This window comes from Saccopteryx leptura, chromosome 12 (genome assembly GCF_036850995.1).
Source record: "Saccopteryx leptura isolate mSacLep1 chromosome 12, mSacLep1_pri_phased_curated, whole genome shotgun sequence".
Lineage (NCBI taxonomy): Eukaryota > Metazoa > Chordata > Mammalia > Chiroptera > Emballonuridae > Saccopteryx > Saccopteryx leptura.
The window spans coordinates 18,670,871-18,694,429 of record NC_089514.1 but is presented as its reverse complement, the minus strand read 5'-3'; the positions used below and the strand labels follow the sequence as shown (position 1 = coordinate 18,694,429).

The following is a 23,559-nucleotide window of genomic DNA, read 5'->3' as shown; positions in this document are numbered from 1 at the left end:
TGTATCTCCCTAGTGAAGAAATATCCCCATTTCAAAGATAAAGATAATGAGAAATGTTGAGTTTAAGTTACTTAGTTACTTTCAGTTACTAATAGCCAGATAGCAGTTGGGTGGCTCAGATTAAATGGTTTTTAGTTTCCTTTGTAGTTCTAAGATACTGAGGTTTTATAAATCCACTAATTTAGAATCTAACTTTCAGACTTTCTTTTTATTTTAATTTTCATTGGCCTTTCCAATCTATTAATGTTTCCAAATTTCTATATCCAAAGATAACATTCTCTGATATTTGAAATATGACAAGTAGTTTTCTTGCATATTGATGTTTGTTATTTCTACTAATTTTATACATTGTTTTACTTTTACTTATTGTTTTGTAGACAAGCAGAGGTCGGACTACAATTGTGGTGGCACACCGACTCTCCACTATTCGCAGTGCAGATCTGATTGTGACCATGAAAGATGGGGTAGTGGTGGAACAAGGAACGCATGCGGAACTAATGGCAAATCAAAGTCTATATTATTCACTTGCAATGTCACAGGTAATGTTTACATGACATTCATTATGTTAATGGGAATCCCAACTCTGCCCTTAATAGTTTTAGGACCTTGAGCAAATTAATTTCTTTTTTGCCTCAGTTTTTTAATCTCTAATGGGGAAAATAATAGTAACATATTCATGAATTCCTGTATTAAATTAGTTCGTTTAGTAAAGTGCTTAGAATTATTGTTGACATAATAAATTTTATTATATTAATATTATTAGCATTATCTAATCAAACTTTTCAGAAAAGTTAATACCATGGAGATTAATGCTGTAAGTATTTGTCTTGAACATGCATGATTATTTAGACATATTCCTTTAGCGAATTTCCACATAAAAATGAAATAAAAACAGGTAGAGGTATAGACACACCAAAACTTGTTATTTTTCTCTAGCAGCCTTCTCAGAAAAAGGAACTGTCTTCTCAGTGTACCTTCTTAGAAAAATTTATTATGCTAAGAAGTCAAAATTTTATTTTAAACTTCTCACAAAGTAATTATCTCCTTAAAAAAGCCAGATAAAAGATTTGTGTTTTTGGTAGAGAAATTCATAGGGGGAGAAAAAGTGATAGCATAAAGGAATGTGTGATTAAAGATGTTAGGATAGTATGAGACTGGTTAAAGTTCATTGTACTTTGAAAGGACTGATTAACAGTTGTTAAGCTTGTCAAAGAATCAGTGTCCCTGGGAAGCCTTTCATGTGCATATTCCCCTTTGTACCTAAATCCACCTATGTCTTTCATCTCCACTCCCCACGGGGATCTGGGCTGCAATCATCCTAACGGGCGGGCTCCGCACTGCTGTCTCACCCCTTCCTCCTCTCTTCCTGGGGAAGGCCGATTTATTTACTCACACCACTCAGAGGAGCAGAGAGTATGAGCTCCTTTATTTCCCTGAACCTGCTCTCATTTCTAGGAGTGGCAAGGAAAACAAAACTAGACTGAGAGCATTGTGGTTTAGAACTGTATTCTGTCCTATCACTTAAACAGTTTCATTAAGTTTAACTTGATATTTCTGGAATTATTCTTGTTTCTGAGCTGGCCCCACCAATTTTGCTTTTTGATCCATTTGGAACGGGCCGCCGTGGCAGGCCTGGAAAGTATAACTCCCCTGAGATCTCCCTCAGGCTCAGGACCAACCTCACATTCAAGTGCCTACCTACGTGTAATAAATTTATAAGCTCCCAGAAAAAGTTAGGAAGAAGGGATCAGAAAGAGTATCTCTCTGAGTCATATCCCTCACAAAGCTCCTATAACCAAGATCTGTCCCTGCTGGTGGAGTAATTGTTTTGAATTAAGGCATTGTTTTCTCCAGTTAATTATAAGATTGGGGGGGGGGGAGCGTTAGGGAGAGGCTCAATAAGTGTATGTTATCACTAACATTTTAGCATGAGTTGTTTTTGCTATCTAGGAAGCCTGAAAACTTCAGCAAGACCTGCATGAGACTATATCACTTTTAGTAACAGAGGCACTATAGTTTTAGAGGGATGCTTAATAAAGTTCCTTTGAGTTTTTAAAGCATTATTCTAGTGGTAACCTGTATATTATGATTTAAGGATATTAAAAAAGCTGATGAACAGATGGAATCAATGGCATGTTCTGAGCAAAGTACCAGCTCAGCTCCTCTTTGCCCCATGAATAGCATCAAGTCGGACTTGACCGAGAAGTCTGAGGAATCGACTCAATATAAAGAGGTAAGAAGTCAGTTATCAACAACTTTTACTCACATGTTCTCTGACAATTTTGAATTAATCCTCATTATTATTTAGAATTTATTTGGGATAAAGTGTTACTATAGCACTAAATTTATAAGCATAAGTCCAAACTTCACTCTAGCGTCACTGTGACGCTGTAAGAAAGAGGCCCTCGAGTAAGACTGCATCTTTGTCAGAGATCATTGTGTGGAGAGGAAAGCTCATTAACACATTACATTATTCTTTCCTATGAGGCAAACCAGGGGTTAAAACGGTGGCTTAGGGAGTGCGGTACAGATACTACCCGTGGTGCTCATGACCAATCGGGTCATATAAAGACCGAGATCTCCTCCACTGGCAGCACAAAGATAAGCACCAGCACCCAGGGAGCCAGTGCTCACAGCCAGGGGCGCAACCAGAGAGAACACACAGTCAGCACGCAGGGGCTGTCCAAGGATGCAAGTTCGCCTTACGTTCAGAAATGAATGCAATTCCCCTTATTAAAAAGTAATTTAAAGAAAAAAACGAATCTCAATAAATGCAGAAAATTTATGTGACAAAATGTATCATCTATTTGCAATAACTCTCAACTAACTAGAAATGGAAAGAAATTACCTCCACTGATTAAAGGGCATCAACAAAAACAATCCACAGCTCACATCATACTAAACAAGGAGAGCCTAAGATCTGGAACAAAGCAAGGATGTACACAGTCACCACTTCTGTTCAACACTGTACAGGAGATTCCAGCCTGTGCCATGAGGCTAGGAAGAAAAACAGTTGTCCAAATAGGAAAGGAAGATGTAAAACTGTCTGTCTATGTAAACGATCCTGTGGAAGCCACAGACACAAAATATACTAGAACTGATCTTTGCGTTTAGAAAGGCTGCAAAATACATGACCAATGTACAAAAATCAACTATAATTCTATTTACTAACATCTGAAAGTAGAAAGTTGAAATTCATAAAATAATATATACAATAATATCAAAAATATCAACTACTTGGGGGACAAATTTGATTAAAAATTTCAAGACACACACACACACTGAAATATATGAAGTATTACTAAGAAAAATGAAAGGAGACCTCACCTCCTATAGAGTGAGCCTGAGGCGGTTCAAGGCATCCCTGCAGCAGCCCGCCAGCCCGCACCCCACCCGGGCAGCCAGCACTCCAAGCCCCCAGGGCGACCGGACCACAGAGGAGAGGCACTAGGCACCTCCCTGCTAAGGCCAACAGACAGGAGCAAGGCCATGAGAAGAGGTGAAGGGGAGCCACCTCCTCTGAAGGGAACAGAGGAGCCAGCAAGGGCCACTGGTCATGCCATCCCTCCAGCAGCCCCTAGCCAGGGAGCTGAGGCCAAGGGGGATGTCCCAGCCCGAGAAGACCCCCAAAAAGAAGAAGAAATTCTCTTTCAAGAAACTTTTCAAACTGAGTGGCCTGTCCTTCGAAAGAAATCAGTAGGGGGAGGTACAATAAGTTATCACTAACATATTAGTATGAGTTACACTTGCTCTCTAGGAAGCTTGAAAACTTCAGCAAGACCTGCACAAGAATATACCACTTTCAGTAACAGAGGCACTATATAGTTTTAGAGGGAGGCTTAATAAAGTTCCTTTGAATTTTTAAGGCATTATTCTAATGGTAACCTGTATGTTTATCATTAAAGGTTATTTAAAAAGCTGATGAACAGATGGCATCAGTGGCATGTTCTGAAAAAAGTACCCCCTCAGTTCCTCTTTGCTCCGTGAATAGCATTTTTTAAGAGATGAAAAGATAAGCCACAAACTGGAAGAAAATATTTGTTAAGACACATATCTGATAAAGGAGTGTTCAGAATATCCCAAGAACTTCCAAAGCACAATAGGAATACCAACAACCCAACTGAAAAAAAAATGGTCAAAAGGTCTAAATAGACATTTTGCCAAAGAGGACGTGCATGTGGGAAAGAAGCACACAAAAAGGTGCCTAACATCGTTAGTCATTAGAGAGATACAGATTTAAGTCATAATGGAGATATCACAGCACACTTCTTAGAACAGGTCAGTCTAAATTTTAGACTCTAAGGACTGTCTCTACCAAGTATTGGGGTGGTGTAGAGTGACTGGAACTCCACATTTTGCTGAGAGCCAACAAAGAGTCAGTATGCAACTTTTTAAACTTCTGAATGTTTTTTTGTATAGTCAACTAGCTAAAAAGTGAAGCTCTTCATGATGATAACCTTCAGAAAATGTCAAAAGGAGAGAATAGATAGTCAAATTAAGTAGCCCATTCTAATTGTGGTTTAGCCATCCTGAAAATAGATGTTAAAAACTTTAGAATTTGAAAAGTTCTGTTGTTCAAACAATAGAGTTAATTATATTACCAGACTAAAATAAAGCAAGAATTATACAACTCTATAGACTTTCCTCAAGAATTCTCTGGTTATTAGGTTCGCAATATTTTTCAAAAGTGAACACCATGAGGAAGCTTGAACACATGAAATGTCCAGTAGCTGCTGTCTACTTTCCAGTTCAAAACTCACCACAGAGCAATTCACATGATTTTTAAAGTTTATCTCCATGTCACCCTCTACACGTTCCCATTGGAAGGGCTGGTAGATACCAGAACAGCTACTTGCGTCGTGCTTACTCTGTATAAAACCTGAGATTTTGCCTGATGTAATCCTTTCTCTGTAATAACATCAGCAACAGCTAAAATTTATTGGGTTCTTATTGTTTGCAAAAAATTAAGCTGAGTTAAGCTTAATTCTAAAACAGTTTTACAAGATATCATCGCCCTCAGAAAGATGAGGAATCTGAGGGTTGGCTAGTGTGAGTATTGCAGCAATTTACTTGTAAATGGGAAGCCCCAAACAAGCTGTTAACAAAGGTATTTGAAAATAGTTTTGTAAATTAAATCATGAAACTGGAAACTGTTCAAGCTTAAAATGCTAATAAAACTTGTATCTCTTTTCTCTGCCTAGCTTTTGTCCAGAGTCAGCTACCAGAACACGTGGGTTAATTTGTACTTTTTAATAATAATAACTGAACGAAATGCCAAAAGTAGAAGTTGCACAGATAGTCACTTTGGGGCAAAATTCCTCTATGTGTTGGCATTATCATCAATAATATGGGCAGTGAAATTTTTCTAAGGAAAATTCTGCTTTCTACTCTGCCACCTATGATATTTAATGGGATCTCATTCCAATGGGCTCTCAAACTGGGGTTTTAACCAAGGTATTACTGTACTTCTAGACGAGACTTCCTGAAGTTTCACTATTAAGCATTTTTAAATTAAACAAGTCTGAATGGCCTTCTGTGGTTCTGGGGACACTGGCTTCTGTTCTAAATGGAACTGTTCATCCAATATTTTCCATCATCTTTGCAAAAATCATAACTGTAAGTAAATCTAGTTTGCTTATATTTTTAACAGTTTTGAACCAAGTGGTGCTTGAGAGAACGGACCTGCTGTACTCTGATCCAGCAAGGGGAAACTAGGTCACCTCTACTAGTAGAGGTAGGGTCACCTCTACTGTGGGACCCGTGATAGAAAGAGTCGCGTCATTCTCAGGGAATAAGCCAGCCTCTATTGTGAAGTGCTCGGCTCAGCCCTGTTGACCAGGCAATCAGTAAAGAAATCGCTTTGTTTTCTAATTTTGACTCCAGTGCTATATCAGCATTCCAAAGCACTGAAGCAATAAAATAGACAAATACTACTGCTCCTCTTTCAACTGGTCTGAACAATGGCCATTTTTTATTATCAGCCAGATTAGGGAGAGGAAATTTGGATTGTGCCAGGAGACCCAGGAAAGTTGGTGGATTCGGGGATTTTACTAGAGCTGTGTTAGGTTTCAGTCTCCCAGATTGGCACAGCTATGCTTTGTCAACGTGGATTGCAAATACATGTCTGGTTACTAATCTGAGGAGCAATCTCTAGGGGTATGTACAAAGTTCTCATATTGCAGGCAGTGCTATATAAATAGAAGGATGCTAAGAAAACTGAGTTATGAAAAGTTATTGGAAATATTGGTGGTTTCTTTAAAAATATACTGCAAAAATAAGAAATTGAGGACTTATTTGTCTGATTTCATCTCACATAGCTTAAGTGAGAGAATTAACAGCAAATTATGTTTTTAATATATTTAATAAACTTAGAGGATAGAATAATGGTATACTTTCCCCTCAGAAGTATATATATAATCTATTATGCTGAAATCCACTTTAAAAATCCTGATGAATACACATTTTAGTTTTTTTTTCTCTCTTATTTTCCTCCAATCACCTGATTAAAAATCTATTCCTTTTCAGATGTTTGAAAATGATGATAAAACCACATTAAAGCATGACACAGAAATTTATTCCATGGTATTTATCATTTTGGGTGTTATTTGCTTCATCAGTTATTTCATTCAGGTAAGCTTTCAGAGAATTAAACAAGTTTGAACATGGTTACATTTTTATGTTATCTTTCTGTATTTGAGTTAAAAATAATAACTAAATAGAACTAAATAAAATATAAATACATAAATCTAGTAACTAACTGTTACAAAGAAATGGAAAAGAGAGTTAAGAATAAATGTAGATTTTCTTTTTTGTTTCACAGGGATTATTTTATGGCAGAGCAGGAGAAATCTTAACCATGAGATTACGACACTTGGCTTTTAAAGCCATGTTGTATCAGGTCAGTGTTTAATTGATCTTTCTCCTTGTTTTATTTAAAATGTGCTTTTAAATATTCTAACTTTGAGTATTTCTTTGACTTTTTTTTTCTTTTATCTTTCTTTCTTTTTTTGAGGAAGAGAGAGAGAGAGAGGAGAAGGGAGAGAGACATCAACTCATAGTTGTGTCACTTGAGCTGTTCATTGATTGCTTCTCATATGTGCCTTGACCAGGGGGCTCAGGCTGGTGACCTCAGGGTTTCAGACCTGGCAGCATCCCAGTTCAACGCTCTATCCACTGCCCCACCACCAGTCAGGCTTTAAGTCAACTTCTTAACATATAATCTCTCTTTAAAAGCATGCTTTTTGTATCCCAAGCCCCAAGCAGCATCTGATGTCCAAATTCTCATATTTTTCTAAAAGCAATGGGAAGTTTCCCACAGCAACCTGTTGCTCTGAAGCAGTTGGTGCCTGACACCCTCTGCTCAGAAAGGGCCTGTCAGGGGCAGCGGGAGACTCTTCTTAACCCAGACAAGGAAAAATCTTCTCGAGGGATCATAAGACAGGACTTAATGCCTGTGAGCTCGCTCATGTTAAACTGGGCACACTAATTTTGTTTTTATGTTTGCTTGCTTGCTTGCTTGTTTGTTTTTTATGAACTCTTTTTCTCTATTGTAAATCTCTGATGAAATAAGGTGGAGCTTTAATTAGCTAATACAATATTTCACACTTGTTGACAATTTCTGCTTATTTTTTTCTTTATGATTTATGTTTCTTCATGCTCAAGGATTTTCCATTTCTGGGAATTTTTTAAAATGGTCCCTGATTGTCTGAATGTTTTAAACAAAAGAGTATACATTTTAACTTTTTCAAACATTACTTTGAAATTCCTCTGTAGAGGTCTCGAGGCCAGGAGCCCGTTTAGCCAGTAGATATTATAATATTAATCCAATATCCTGATTGTTAATAATGGACAGTGATGCTCTACCTAGCATTAACCAGTAACATTCTTGGATAAAGTAGCTTCTACTCATAAGAATGCACCAATTTATAAGTCACAAACTCTGGCCCTTCAAAAACATGCACATACAAAGACACACAGAGGAAGTCTCTGCTCTTCGTGTTTATAAATTTCCTCGTAAATTTAACTCAGCCCTCTCAGCTTACTCTGTCTTCTCTTTTCATCCTTCAGCATTCTTTTTGATTATCTTTGTTTTCTTTTTAATTGGAGGAAAAGAAAATAATCGTATATTTGGACTTTTCTTTAGAAGGATCTCCTCAATTTCACTTTTGTCTCTAGGAAGGGAAGCTCCTCACGCTCAGTTTTGCCTAACTCTCCTTACCTGGTTTTTGTCCTGAGATAAGACTTTTTAAGGCTTAGGAAGCATGCTGAGACTTGCAGTGCTTTTTATAACCATTTTGAAACCTCATTTGAGGTAGAGGTATTTATGGAATCAGGTGTGGTCTTTTTATAGGTATAAAATCTATATTTTATTTGATTACTTGAGCTCCTTCCAGTTGAAAAGAATGTTTTTGTTGCTGACTTCAATGGTTATAAATAATTTATTGCTCATTGTGCTTCAAAGCTAAATTTATATTTCTTAATGATAAATATTGACCTATAGATCTATTGGTTGTTGTTGTTTTTTTAACAGATAAGAAGTTTATTTTTGCCCATTATTCTCTAAATTAGTTTGCTAAGGCTTCCTTGGGAAGGTCTCTAAATCATAGGATGATGGCATTAAATGTTGATTTCTAAGGGATCTAAAAAAGCTATTTGCAAAAGGATTTGTGGTAACAAGTACTGAAGCAGGAGAAACAGGTACTGAAACTCAACTACAATGTTTCAGTTAGATGGGAGGCAGGATAGTTGATCAGAAACTCTGGCATCTGGTTGCCTCAGTCCAAATCCTGGCCTCAGCACCTGCCAGCTGTGTGGCCTTGGGCAAGTTACTTAATCTCCTCATTTATAAAATATAGATAATCATAGTATCTACCTCACAGCATTGTAAAGAATAAGTGGAAAAGTGCATACCAAGCGCTGGTCAGAGTGTTATAATATTTATTTCTAGTAAAATTATTGGGAAAAAATGAATTTGCTAGTATCAAAAGACCTAATAGCCTGGCCCTTGCCAGTTGGCCCAGCGGTAGAGCGTCGGCCTGGCGTGCAGGAGTCCCAGGTTCGATTCCTGGCCAGGGCACACAGGAGAAGCACCCATCTGCTTCTCCACCCCTCCCCCTCTCCTTTGTCTCTGTCTCTCTCTTCCCCTCCTGCAGCCAAGGCTCCATTGGAGCAAAGTTGGCCTGAGCACTGAAAATGGCTCCATGGCTTCTGCCTCACGCACTAGAATGGCTGTGGTTGCAACAGAACAATGCCCCAGAGGGGCCGAGCATCGCCCCCTGGTAAGCATGCCGGGTGGATCCCGGTCGGGCACATGAGGGAGTCTGTCTATTTGCCACCCCATGCTTTTCACTTTGGAAAAATACCAAAAAAACAAACAAACCCATAACAAACAAACAAAAAAACCTAATAGCCTTACTTATAATCATTTTACTATCAGGAATAGAAGAAGCAAGCTCATTTTTACTCAATACCAGCTGTATTCTAAAAACAATGTGAAGTGCTTTCTTCTCATATGACCTCAGGATTCATTTATGGCCCTCTCTCTGCTATGCTTTTGTTTTCTCACTGGCAGAAATCTGTAACCTGGGCATCAGGTTCCTGGCTGAGTAGTTGTAAGCCTACAGTTATTTCAGTCACTAAAAATAAGTCATTTTTCAGAGACAGTCTCCAGGTAGTTTTAATCCACAAGAGATAAAAGTGGTTTGAGTGAGTGGGAGGAAACATTCAATAGCTAATAACAGGAAATCAGAATTCCTGGGGTTGAGAAGTGCTAAGTACTGTCTCTATTTGCTGTTGAAATGAAATTGGTTATAACATATGCTTTCACTGCTTGTATTTCTGACCTGTCTCCTTCTTCAGAACGCATGCTTATTGACTGCAGGGGTCTTATGGTGGCCTTTCTGCCTCCTTAGCTTTTCATAATGGCAGTGCTTCTAAAATCTAGAGGATAAATATGAAGTGTCAGGGAAAGTCTCACCTATATTGGTCCTAAAGAGATGGAGATAGACTTTTTATTATTAATCGGCTCAGGTAGCAAGGTTTGGAAATATTTCTAAGTTCTGTTTTGCATTACTTTACTTTTAAATAGGTTCTGTTCTCCACAAATTACTTGTGGAGTAAACTTACAAATTACTTGGTGGTTCTGACAGTTTTTAACATTGATTATTATAACAATATTGTAGCACGGCAATGAGTCCAAGCTATTAAACTTAAGTTTCCAGTTTAATGTCTAAGTATAGATCTTTATGAAATAAGAAAGAAAAGCTATTCGGTCCATGATGCTTACAAAAATTAACTACCTGTGAGTGAGGAGGCAGATACATGCCATGTGACATACTACAGCAAAATAGTAACTCAGAGAATCTTTTTGATAACCATATGTTAATTCCCTTTTTTCTCTAGGATATATCCTGGTTTGACAATAAGGAAAACAGCACAGGAGCCTTGACAACAATATTAGCTACAGATATAGCACAAATTCAAGGAGTATGTATATTGCTTTTATTTTAAACTGGTATATGTATGTGATATGCATGTGTGCACATACACACATGTGTCTGTACATATGTGAGCTATACCAAGATGAACTACATCTGTAAGGAGACCAAGTAAGTCCCAGAACTACCAGAGAAGTCTCAATAAAAGGTGTAAGGAAGGCTTTCAGTTCTGGATATTTTTAAGCAAAAATAAAGAGAATTTAGCAAAGATAATAGGGGAACTAGTGGACTGAAGAAGTTACCAAGAACGAGTTAGTGAAAAGAGCTCAGAATTAAATAGACAAAAAAGTAACCAAATGAAAACACACACAATTTAGAAGTTTTAATAAAAGAAGAAAGTGGGGTTTTTTTCCTTCAGAAAATAAAACCTTATTTACCATAATGCTGAACAAGTTAGATTCATGTGCACACCTAGAAATGATTCTGTGCTAGTTGTTATACAGATCAAGTTAAAGATATATGTATAGTAATGACTGGTCACATTGTATGTCAATGAAATTACATGTGTTCAAAACTGATGGCAGAATGACCAGCATATATATGCCAAAGTAATGCTTAAATAAGTATGAGAAGCAGGGGAGTATGAAGAGATAAGAGTAATTTATAAATTTTCTTCCAGTTGTCCTAAGAAAATTAACCTTTATATCACAAGTGGGATTTCACCTATGATTGAGAAATTGAGTGAAAAACAAGGTTTCACATTTTTAAGTGAGATAAAGCTTACAATCTCTTTGTTGAAATAAGAACTCTAGCAGGTAAAGACTTTCCTTTTTCCTTGTCATGAATGTGGGAGAAGAGGAAATCAGTGTGGCACTTCTGAATGGCAGAAAAATCTTGAAAGTATTTTTTATTTCGAAATTTTAAAATGTCAATTACAGCATTGCTATCAACAAAACAGCCCATTTTATCTTGGAGGCTGTCTGTACAGGACATGGATGTGCAAGTGCAAGTCACTTTGTAGAAAATTATGTACCAATAAACACTCAAATAGAAGACTGTCGCATCGAAAGTGTGGCAGGTTTACTCTTAAATGTTTTGACAAATGAGGTTGATATGTATAGTCCTTAGATTAATGTAAGTGACTCTCAAATGTTTATCTAATGTGGCTCAGTTAGGTATCCCTAGTGATTTCTCTAAAATTATGCAGAGTTTACAAATAAAAACATTTATCTTCTCATTTAAACTCTCAAGAGACAGAGTAAAGAGAGACAAATATATGGTGACGGAAAATGATTTGACTTTGGGTGATGGTCACACAACATAATCAACAGTTAACATGCTATAGAGATGTTTACGTGAAACCTATGTACTCTTATTGATCAGTGTCACCCCCGTTAAATTTAATTTTCTAAATAAAATAATAATTTTTTAAAAAAAGAGAGGAGAGAGTGTAAGTCAGCATTAAGTACCAAATGACATTCCTACTCTGGTCTCACAGATCTTAGAGTTCATGTATAATACACTCAGATACTTAAAATAGGTTTTCTGCTTAGTTTTCAATATTTGGGGATTGGATTGGTATCTGCTGTTAGTTGTTTTCACATTTTTGGAGTTTTCTTGGATAACTTAGTGAGCAATTGAGAAATAATGGACTATTGCCAAATGCAGTCTTGGAACTGAAGCCGCACAAGGTTTTTTTAAGAATGAATAGAGCTTAGGGGTGGATGAGGGGGAGGGAGGGAAGGACGTTTTATTGTTGTTATTTTAATGACAAACTAGTATGGGAGTACTTTAGTGAAAACTGACTTAATCTTTTAGAGAAGCAATTTGACAATAGCGAACAAGAATGTAAGAGCATATATACTGTTTAACATATAACTTCAAGCTAGAAATTTAACATTAGAAAATAAAATATAAGCAAAAAAATTTCACAGAAAGATGCTCATTACATCTTTATTATTAATAGTGAAAAATAGGAAGCAATATAAATATTTTTGAAGACTATTTATAATGACCTAGAAAAAAGCTTGTAATATAATGTGAAGGAATAAAAGCAAGGTAGAAAAAGCTACATACACATAATACTAACTTAAATATGTGTATCTGTTTATGTCTGGAAGGATGTAAGTTTTAGCAATATCTAAACCTTTTTCAATAGTCATTTTCATGATCAGAGCAAAGTATATGTTTTAAAAGGTGAATTTGATATTTTGGTTGATTATGGCTGTGTTTCTAGGTAAATAAAGGTCTCAGTTTTTCATCCCAGCACTAAAAGAATTTAACATTTTGTTTACTACGTTTACATATGTCCTACTAAAAGTTGATTCATAAGAACTGCAGTTCTTGTAAAATCATTATAAAAATATCTCTACTAACTAAAAATTTTTTTTAATTTCTTTTGTTATCTTATACAATGATGTTTCCAACTTCTTTTCTACTTTGATATTGTTCCTTTAGACTTTACATGTTGAAACCAAGTTATAAAGTGCAGAAAGAAAATGCAAGATATCGTATCCAAAATGTACCCTTTAATGAATATCCTCAAATTTTCCAATTAAACTCTACGATGGCATAGTGGCTAAGAGTGCCAGCCTTCCATCAGTGCAGAGGGAAGGGGCAGGGCTGGGTGTAGAGCCCGAGTTCGGTGGGTGGGCACCCACGTGGGGCAGCAACCTGGTGTGGAAAAGCCGAGATAGGGCAGAGTGAGGAAGATGCCCGGGCAGGGCCAGGCAGAGGTCATGATAGCAGGTTAGTTACATACAGAGAGATTGATCACATAAATCTATTAAAGAAAATGAGAGCCAGGTTTCTCACTGTTGAAGAGAGGACAACAAATTATAACTTAGAAGGAAGAAATCTGGAAATAACCTTGTGGTATTAGATTGGAATTGTAGGTATTGAAATGAACTCATGCATTTCAAGAACTGTAAATAAATAAATGCAGATTTCAGTGTGTGCATGCATCTACACACACACACACACACACACACACACACACACACACACACACTCCCCAGTTCTGCTCGCTAATACTGAGCACAAATGGCATTATATTATATATGGACTTGTAAATAACGTTCTCCATTGAAAGGAACCAAGACTCCTTGGAGAAAAGACAGATTCCTAAAAAATCTTTTTGTGTTAAAAAGTAAGAACAAATTTAAAGATTGATAGGAACATGTCAAAGGATAATAATATCGGACATAAGATAGACAAAGCATAATGACTCTACAGTACAGGACATTTTTAAAATACGGGAATTATTTAATCTCTAAGTATAAATTCAAAGTTAAAATCTAACTCTAAATCATAAAAAAAAGTCTATCCTGTTTTACAAGAAACTCTAAGAGCAATTCTTATAAACTTTCAATTAATTGACTTTTTTTCCCCAAAATCTGTCTCATAGGCAACAGGTCCAAGAATTGGTGTCTTAACACAAAATGCAACCAACATGGGACTGTCAGTTATCATCTCCCTCATCTATGGGTGGGAGATGACTCTCCTGATAATGAGTATTGCTCCAGTGCTTGCTCTGACAGGGATGATGGAAACCTCAGCAATGACTGGGTTTGCCAACAAGGATAAACAGGAACTTAAGCATTCTGGAAAGGTAAAATAAAGGCTGTTGTTATCATCATAACATTTTAAGAGGAACAATGGGAGCTCCCATCTTTACAATATGTTAACGTCTTTTCTTAGGAACCTGTAAAGTGGTGTATATGTATTGAAATGCACACAGACAAGTTATTGGTGGGGTATAGATCTGTTATAGCAATGGGGCGCATGATTTAGACCATGGGCTCTGGAGTCAAGTTGGCTAAATTAGAATCCATATTCTATCACTGACAAATGTGTGATGTGAGCAAGAATATCAACATTTCTGGACTTTACTTCATCTGTAAAGTAAGAATAATAATATCCACTTATAGACTTTTTAATTACACAAAACATTTAGCATTATTATATGCAAAGCACTTAGAATAGTGTCGGGACAGTAAATACTCAGTAATGTCTTTCATTATTACTGTTACCACATCATAAGAGACTTTACTAACATGTGATTCCCATTATCTGATTGTCCAATAATTAAATTTTCTTGAACAATTCTGGGTTGTTTTTTTTCAAAATAAGAATAAATATAATCGTTACTGAATGCCAAGTGGTTCACTTTTTTTTATGCCTAAAACAAGGTTTTAGAATCATTTTAAGCTGATCAAAATGAACAATTTATTTAATTTCTTGAAAAATGCTTTGATATATTTAAGCTTCTCAGGATCAATTATATTCATAAAATAATCATTGTATTAGAAATGTAGGGGGAAGATTATTAGTATTGTAGTATCATAATATCTAATAATTGACAGAGATGCTGTTTGATCTAATCAGAACCCCAAAGTAGGTCTCCCTTGTACAGCATCCCTGTCGACGTGGTCGTGTCCATCCACCTCTGCCCACCGTTTCTCTCCACGGAGGGCCAGTGCATTATTGTCCCAGTTCTTCTTTTTCTCTTCTTTTCCTTTCCTTTCCTTCCTTTTCTTTTTCCTCTTCTTTTCCTTTCCTATCTTTCCTTTTTTTTTTTTTGTCTGGTGGCCTTCGACCTACTCTTCCTGGCTTTCATCTTGGTAGAGGTCCAAAGACTGTTTCTCATGACAACCTTTGGGAAGCTGCATCATGTAGACGCTGTCTTTCGTTAGCCATCCATCCCCAGGTCTTCAAGCTCGGTCTTTCTCACAGTACGGTTTCAGAGATCTCTATCACACTGGTACACAGCCTCTGAGTATGAAAATGACTTTAATATCTCTCATGGCCTGTAAGAGAGGGACTGTATCACAGTTGGCACATTATAAGTATTCATGAAGAGTGATGCCAAGCACATGACTCATTAAACAAAGTCTGGTTTGCGTGATCCTTGGACCTTTCCACCTTTCTCACACTAGGCAAGGACCCTTGGAATGTCTGCTTGGGCAATACAGACTAAATTGCTTACTCTATATTTGCCTCAGACACAATGAAAAGTTGCTTAACCCTCCCTGTGTGCAAATTATTACAACTTCAAAATTAATGGGGCCTAATTAATTATATTTTACTCATCTCAATTTTTATGTCGTCAGTTTTAGCTGTATATGTGCCCTTTGAGTTTCCCTGTTTGTGTTATCAGAGTAACTATAGAATATCAGTAACTCCCGTCAAATAGGCAGTAGCTTTCCAACAGTAGCATTAAATCAGTCAACTTACCAAACATCAAAACTGAGACTAGGGACCAATAAAACATATTGCTTCTTCTTTGGTGGCACATGGACATTTTGACAAATTGTCAAATTTTTTTTCAGACTTAGAATAGCCATATTACTAAAAAATAAAAACAATAAAAGACTATTTTCTAAGATTCTAAATTGGTAATAATTCTTTCTCCATTGTGAAAAATGATCACAGACCGGTTTTTGGTTCATTTCTATTTTTTTTTATCAAGGTTCTCTCATTCTCATCCATTTTCCTTGCATACCACAGAATGTTACAATGTGAGGTTTCTTTGAGTTAATTTTGAAATTAATGAGAATTTCAAACAAATTGTCAAAGTGGAGCATAGATTCCAGGTTTCCTGACCACAGTCCGGAAACCTAGTACTTTCCTGAAATCCAGGTTCTCCTTCAAAGACCAGTGGTGTCCACCTGGGTCACCCTCTGCCCCATAACCCATCTCCAGTCTGGTAGCAGAACGGGAAAGCAGGAAGGTTCTTTTTCAGGTGAACATATGTTCTCATGTCCAAGAAGTTATTCTAAGCCTAAAGTCTTCTCCATTTTGAATCCCACACGATTACTCTTTTCTTAAAAAAACTATATAAATATGGAAAAGCGTTAATTATATTCAAATTAAATATTTTTTTAAGTTCACAGACATCAAAATAAGAAACAGCTAGATCTTATACAAAATTCTCTACCCACATCTGTGTTACTTTATTGCAATGTTCTTGAACATTTTGGTTGCTATTTGCCTTTTTGTGCTAGAAAAAACTGTTTATTTAATTCTCTCTGCTGTCTTCTCTTTGTGTTAGGTTGTAATTCATAGGACAGTTTCTTTACATTAATTACATATGAACATAATGCTCACTAATGTTTGACCTTTCTGCCTGTGGAACAAGTTTAAATAGAAGTTCAGTGAAGATTTGAAGGGGGCTACATTTAGATTGGTGGACTAAATCTTTTCAAAAGAAGTTTTCCTTAAAATGAAATATTATTTTCTTATCTCATTTTTGGGAAAGAATGAAGGAAGCTAAACAACTCCTTAGAAAAACTTACTGACTTGATGTACTTAACATGTCCCCTGTGTTGTGTAAGTGACTGAAATTCACAATCAGGAGAATTTAAACCATTATTAATTTTGTTTCTGTCTTTCACTGTCTGTTTTATAAGATAGCAACGGAAGCTGTGGAGAACATACGCACTATAGTGTCGCTGACGAGAGAGAAAGCTTTTGAGCAAACGTATGAGGAGACGCTTCAGACTCAGCACAGGTGACCGTGCATTCCTACCTGACTCCATGAACTACGGTTTGTCCCTGTAAAAGTTGCACTCCTGCTGACCCCAGGGATCTCCCGCCAACTCGTTTGCTCTGGAATCTTTCCTAATAAAGGCATATCAGAATTTCTCATTTGACTTCACCAAGAAAAGACCAGAAGGGGAATCAAGAGGAAGCACAGTCAAAATAAAGTCTATGTTTTAGGTCCTCCCACATTGCCATGGGGCTTTTACTAAGTGTGCACCTTTCTCTTCTTCTCCCGAAGACCGAGGAAATATAGGCAAGAATAAACAAGTTGCTCAGCTTTTTAAAACTGAATCTCTACAGTGGTTCAAATTTTAAAACCAATATATACATAATAAATGTGACCACCCCTTTTAATTTTAAACTAGTCCTCCTTGTCACATGTACTCAGTGATACTCTGTCTGTATCACTTTGTCAGAAAGACAGCTTTGTACTCTTACACATGCATGCTTGTGGCTGGTACCTTTAATTTCTAGTATTTATTCTCCTGCTGAAAGATTAGGACAGTATTTCTAAATACAGCGTACTCCTAAACCAAATCTCTTTAACTCTTTCACTGACTGTCTTTCACAGACTTACCCATTCATGTAAAAATAAATAAAGGCAACTTTGCTAAACTGAATTAAGTGTACAGCTATAGAGAAAATCATTACAGTTTTTGGTTTCTTTATAACTTTCCATAGTTTTTAAAAAAAAATCATTCTCTCTAATTCTTGGAAAAATGTATGTCCCCTAAATAATGTCTAGTCTTCTATATTCATTACTCTATGTTTATTAAAATATTTTTGTATACATTATGACCCACTATTTAGTAAATTTTGTGCATTTCAGAAATACCTTGAAGAAAGCACAGATCATTGGAAGCTGCTATGCGTTCAGCCATGCCTTTGTATATTTTGCCTATGCAGTGGGGTTTCGATTTGGAGTCTATTTAATTCAAGCTGGACGAATGACCCCAGAGGGCATGTTCATGTAAGTTTTACAAATCTGTAAACCCTGTGAATCATGTACTTAGATTAACTATGAAGATGTCTAGTTTATAAGCATTATCATTTAAATCATATGTGGGAAACGCATGCTGGGAAAATTTTTCTATCTTTCTTATTTAATATCTGTAGGTGCAGTTTTGCTGGTAAAACACTAATATAACACGGGTAATCTGAGTTAAATTCCTAGGCGAATTGCTCCCTGTTTCAGCTTATGAGAATTTGGAAATGGAGGGGTGAAATATACCTTCAGGTCATCTGTTCCTTCTGGAATTTGTGAGGCTTCATGAAACTGACAAAGTGGAGACGGTTTTATCAAATAGGGCTGTAAATCAGTGCGGTCGAGTTCTTGGCTAATCAAGTATTCCAGAAGAAACACACAAGTGAGCCTTTCCCTGGGAAAAGTCACATTTGCGGTCGAGTATGGCAGCCCGAGGAGGCTGCCTCCCCCCAGAGTGTTGCTGGAGCTTCTGTTTTGGAACTGTGTTCATATACTTACGACTTTGGGGTCTCCGCCTTCCTTTTCCAGCCTCACCCACCACTGCCTTTCTGGTGACCCGCACATCAGCCCTACACTCGCCATTTCTGTCCCTGGCACTCCCGTCTCTTTGCACTTGTTCTTCCCTTTGTCTAGAACGATCCTTCCCCGGGTCGGGTCCTTGTCGAGCTGCCTTTCTCCGCACCCAGGCCTCCGCTGCTGAGTCCACTCCTCGGGGACTTCCTCTGACGGCCCTAAGTAGTCCCCTCCTCCTCACCACTCTCTCTTCTGTTACCATAATAGGCTATGATTAACACCTACCACTGGATGAAATTTCCTTTTTTCTTTCCTTCTTTATTGAGTGCATAGACTGTAAGCTCAGGGAGGGCAGAGCTTAACCTGTTTTGTCCACTAATGTTTCCCTAGAGCCAAAAAGAAGAGGTTGGCACATAGTAGGCACATAATACATATTTAATGAATGAATGGCTGAATCCAAAACCAAGGTGGGGGGGATTTGGACTACGTAATTAAGCAGTCTAGGCATTCCTGAAAACGGGCTTCCAGAGTCCACTCTTCAACATGATCTTGTTTTCACAGATTATTCTGTTTTTCTTCCCTTCTGCATCCATACATCTGACACCAGGTACTTTGGTAGCAGGACTGGGTCTAAGTCAAAAACAACCATTTATATAAAAATAGGATGCTTGTAACTGGCAGTCTACTTCTACATACTGAGATTTGTTTAGATTAAAACTAAAGAATTTTCTTAGTGAAAGAATGATACAATCTCACATCATGCTGATCACTATCCTGCCTGCAAGTGAAATCAGGCAGGATGTCTCTTGAAAAGGGCCTTTCAAGACTGCCAACCATTCTGTTCATCTGATAATCACTATTAACAACAAACCTTGATTAAGTGCTTACCCAAGTTTTAAGGATTTGTTATGCATTCTGTGACTAATCCTCTCAACTACACTGTGAAATGTTATGATTCCCATTTTACAGATGGGAAAAATTAAGACTCGGGGAGTTTACCTAACTTGCAAGTCACTTAATGAGCAAGTGTCAGAGCAGATTCAAGTTCATGATTTTGCTTGGTAGACATTTTTTTATCATCATCATTATGATTACTATTGTTACTCATTTTGTAAACAAACTTTCATACAATCTTTCGGTAAAATTTTTTTTAAACTTCTTGCTTAGTTTTCTGAACATTTAAATATCCAGAGCAGAGCTGATCCTTAACATAAATGGAACAAGTAACTCATTTAATGTTATTTTATGACCCTAAAATTTAAGAGAATCAAAAGGCCCCAATACAAAAATTCCTTCTCCTACTGGCGTATCATACTTCTTAAATTACTTTTCACTGAATTTTTTAAAAAGGGTCATTTCTGGAGACAAATATTTTAACTGTCAGAGCATATGTAGAATATTTACATAAGAGAAATGACTAATAAACAATATCACATTGGTATTTCCCAGTGCCTGAAGAAAAGAAGAAGCAAGGAGCTATCTGAGCTAGGGTGACTAATAACACTTTTTGAGTTTCATTTAACCAGTCTACATAAAATAAGAATACTCATACTTCTATAATATGGGCAAAGGAGAGTGTCTGTGGGAAGTAGGAATACGGAGCTCTGCACAAATGGGAACAGGTGAGATTTGACTTCAACACCAAAGTCTCCAGCCTTCTTGGAAATCCAGTGTAGCCCCTGCCTACCATGACTATCTAACAAGTGTACCCATAGAAACAGTAATTTACATCTGGCTTAGAAGACTCAGTGCCTTCCAGAATCTAGGGTGATAGACAGCTTACTATGGAATCAACTAATCGAATGGAAGAGGTTTACAAAGATATTCCTGCCTACTAGAACTCCCCTTAGGTAAAAATAATTTTGTGTCAATGATTTAAATCAATGATTTCCTAGCTTGTCCATCAAAGAGCTGGTTAAAAATGCTGATATACAAAACTCACCCCATAAACCTAACCCAGATATTTGTAGATCTAGTATAGGACCAGGAATCTACATTTTACCAAACACCCAAGATGATTCTGAGGCACAGAATCTGAGAGGATCCTACTTTCTTTAAGAAATCTGAGCATGGGGTCTGAATCCCAGGCTGCTCACCATTGTTACTGTAAACCTCAGAGTTTTCTTTCAGTCACTACCAGAAACTTTCTAGAATTAGGCAAAAATTGTAGAAGTCATATTTTAGTTTGTTTTAGTCACCCTACCAAATGTGAATGTGTTTCTATGACTTACAGCTACAGGGGAATGCACAAAGGAAGTTTTAAGGGCAGAATCCCTTGATGTGCTCATAATACTAGTTGATCAGCATGGCTATTATCAGCCATGTTTTTCTCTAAAAAAGAAAAAAGAGCAACATACATTTCTTATGGTAGCAGCTGTCTCCATCCATCTCTGTTATTACAAAAGTTTCTGTGAAATGAGCATCTTTTAAAAGGCATAACATTATTACCAATGCCCAGGCATCTAGAAAACCTCTTGTTCGGTTCCCGTGCACATTGCTCAGTAAGACTCTCCCCCTCTGCGTCTGCTGGCCCCGGCGACATTTTCAATTCACTTCACTATAAACCTGCGGACTCTGAGAAGTACAAAGGAATGTTCTCCTGCCTGATTTTCAGCGCCTTTGGGTTGGCTTCTAGCTGACTTGTCCTTCGCAATATAGTGCAGAAACCGTTATCACCCCACAGAGGTGAATGAACAGGTGAGAGGTTTCTGTGACTCGTCCCGCCCCACATCAGAGCTTTCCTGTCTGTGTCTTCCTTCTTTGCTCTGTGTATTAGGCCGCTAAGCAGAGCTCATGGCTAGGAAAGAATCAAGGCGTGACAGCCTTCAGTACAGTAACAGTAAAAGCCACAGCTCTGAAAACTGCCTGAGAAGCAGAGCCAGGCTGTTTCTGTGTTGTGGCCTAGTCCTCCTAAAAACCCAAGTGCAGTTCTTGACAGGAAATCATATAGGACTTTGCATATTCAATGTGATTACTGACCCAATGAGCAATATAGGCAGGTTTTCAATAAATATTGATAGTTGATTGATAGCTTGAAATAAAAAGGGATAGAAAGAAGCAAGCTAGACCCCTACCACCATCTTTGCTCCATAGGCTAGAAAGCCATTAAAGAACTGCGCACGCGGTCATTGCAATTAGGAAGGCAGCCATAGTTAGCCAAAACAAGGAAACCGAGAAAGCCTTCTTCTGGTGCTCACTGCAACGGCAGCCACCCCACTTCTGCCCCTCCTCCCTTGAGATTAGCCAGAAGAGAGGAGGACAAGGGAAGGAGACTCAGCAGAGGGATCAATGACTGTAGGGATCTAAAGGAGACCAGTCAAGGAAGGTTTGCTATTACAGGAAACAAATGGCAACAAGCTCCAACATGCAGAGAACAAGAGCTCAGCCTGGTTTCCACTGGAAAGAGCACCGTAAGGGAAACACTGAACCAGGAGGTTCAAGTTCCAGTCCTGCAGATCCACAGTGAGGTGACCTAGGCAAACTGCTTGACGCCTCTGGGCGAGAGCCTCCTCATTTTTCAGAAGTGACATGAGCTCCTGCCCTCCTTATCTCTTAGGCCATCAAGTAGTCTCATGTATATGAAAACATTCTATAAAAGCCAGAGTACCCAATAAACGTAAATTGTATAGAATCTCTTTCCCATTGTTGAGGAAGGAATTTAGGATGGTAAGAAAAGGATTTTTGGATTGTTATCTTCTGTTTTCCAACAAGGAAACAAACACAGAGAACACAGCTGGTAAATATATGGTGGCGTTTGGATGTGGTTCCAGTGGTACCAGCCCCCAACCCCATACTCTTAGAGTAAGACACCAAAGGGGTGCAAAATGGATATGGGAGCTGGGCGAAGGGGGGACAGCTAGATCTGAACCAGTAACTGTTAGGATATTCCTGTCTGGCAATTGTGATAAAAATAAGCATTGTTCGTTTAAATGCGTTTCTGTGTTGTTCCTAGACAAAAGATCTTTTTAAAAAATTCCAACCTTACTTCAGCAGCAATGATGAGCAAGGAGATTTCTCCATTGCTTGGGCATGCTTGAAAGACCCAGTGCAGTGAGGATGCAGTGACAATGGCCCTATGAATCCATGGAGAACCCATAAAAGTAGGGAAGAGGCTCAGCAGGTGAAAGTCCTTCCTAGATCTCTTCCTGCTCAACATTCTTCTCCCTCAACTCCTGCAACCCAAAGATTTTTGCTATGCATTCAGTATGGCAGTATAAATTCAGTATAAATCTATATAAGGATAAACTGTAGGTAAGATTTCTTCTTCTGTGCATAATTTAAGCTTAAGAAAGTACAAGTTAAATTTTAGGTTTTTTAATCCCTATTTTACACTCCTATGAGTCAAGAGTTAGTTTAACATGAAAGTAATTTCTGAACTATATGATATTTCTTATAATCTTACTTATTGGCATGAGGAAATATATAAGCAGTTATTATAGATTAATACTTTAACAAATGTGTTATTAGGTGACTTTAAAATATTTGTCATTATAGCAAATTATTCCTTTTTATATATTCCCAAAGAGGTGAAGTTCCACAGACAAACAAGGCATGGAAGTTGGCCTGAACATTTCTCTGGATTAGGCTCTTGGTTTAAATGCCTCCAGGAGTTTGGACCAGATTTGAAGGATGTGATTCAGTTCTGGCATGGAGTTACAGCACCGCTTGTTGTGCATGAAATACTTTTTGAGTAGAAGTGAATTGCAGTTTAGTTCACTCTAGCTAATTGGGCCAGACTAGGTTAGGACAGATTTTGTAGCAGACTAGTCTTGACCTTGGGGAAAAATACAAAGGAGATGAATGTCCCTGACTCGACCCTCAGTCACTCAATCACCACAACGTTAGGTTCTTCAGTGTAACCCTCATCAGCATCAGCCCCCAGCCCACTCTCCCTCCCCTCATACACACACAGTAAAGACAGCTTCGGGCTCGGTATTTTCCCTCCTCCACTGCAGCTTTCTTCATGCTTGTTGTACATCTAGTTATTTACCTTGCCCGGACACAAGTTTTAAATAGAAGGCCCCTCCCCCCCTTTTTGGTAAATTTCCATTTACAAGGGTCCTAACAAAGACATTAGCCTCT

General features: G+C 37.6%; 1 protein-coding gene across 1 annotated transcript in view; it reads left to right on the top strand.

The window, feature by feature from the left end:
- The window catches only part of ABCB5 (ATP binding cassette subfamily B member 5), a 71,035-nt gene that overhangs the window by 36,138 nt on the left and 11,338 nt on the right, over positions 1-23,559 (top strand). The window contains exons 14-22 of the mRNA XM_066353839.1: positions 378-539; positions 2,096-2,233; positions 5,473-5,616; positions 6,526-6,630; positions 6,821-6,898; positions 10,402-10,485; positions 13,843-14,046; positions 16,847-16,947; positions 17,809-17,949. Coding sequence (XP_066209936.1) covers positions 378-539; positions 2,096-2,233; positions 5,473-5,616; positions 6,526-6,630; positions 6,821-6,898; positions 10,402-10,485; positions 13,843-14,046; positions 16,847-16,947; positions 17,809-17,949 — 1,157 coding nt within the window. The remainder of the gene's footprint in view (positions 1-377; positions 540-2,095; positions 2,234-5,472; positions 5,617-6,525; positions 6,631-6,820; positions 6,899-10,401; positions 10,486-13,842; positions 14,047-16,846; positions 16,948-17,808; positions 17,950-23,559) is intronic.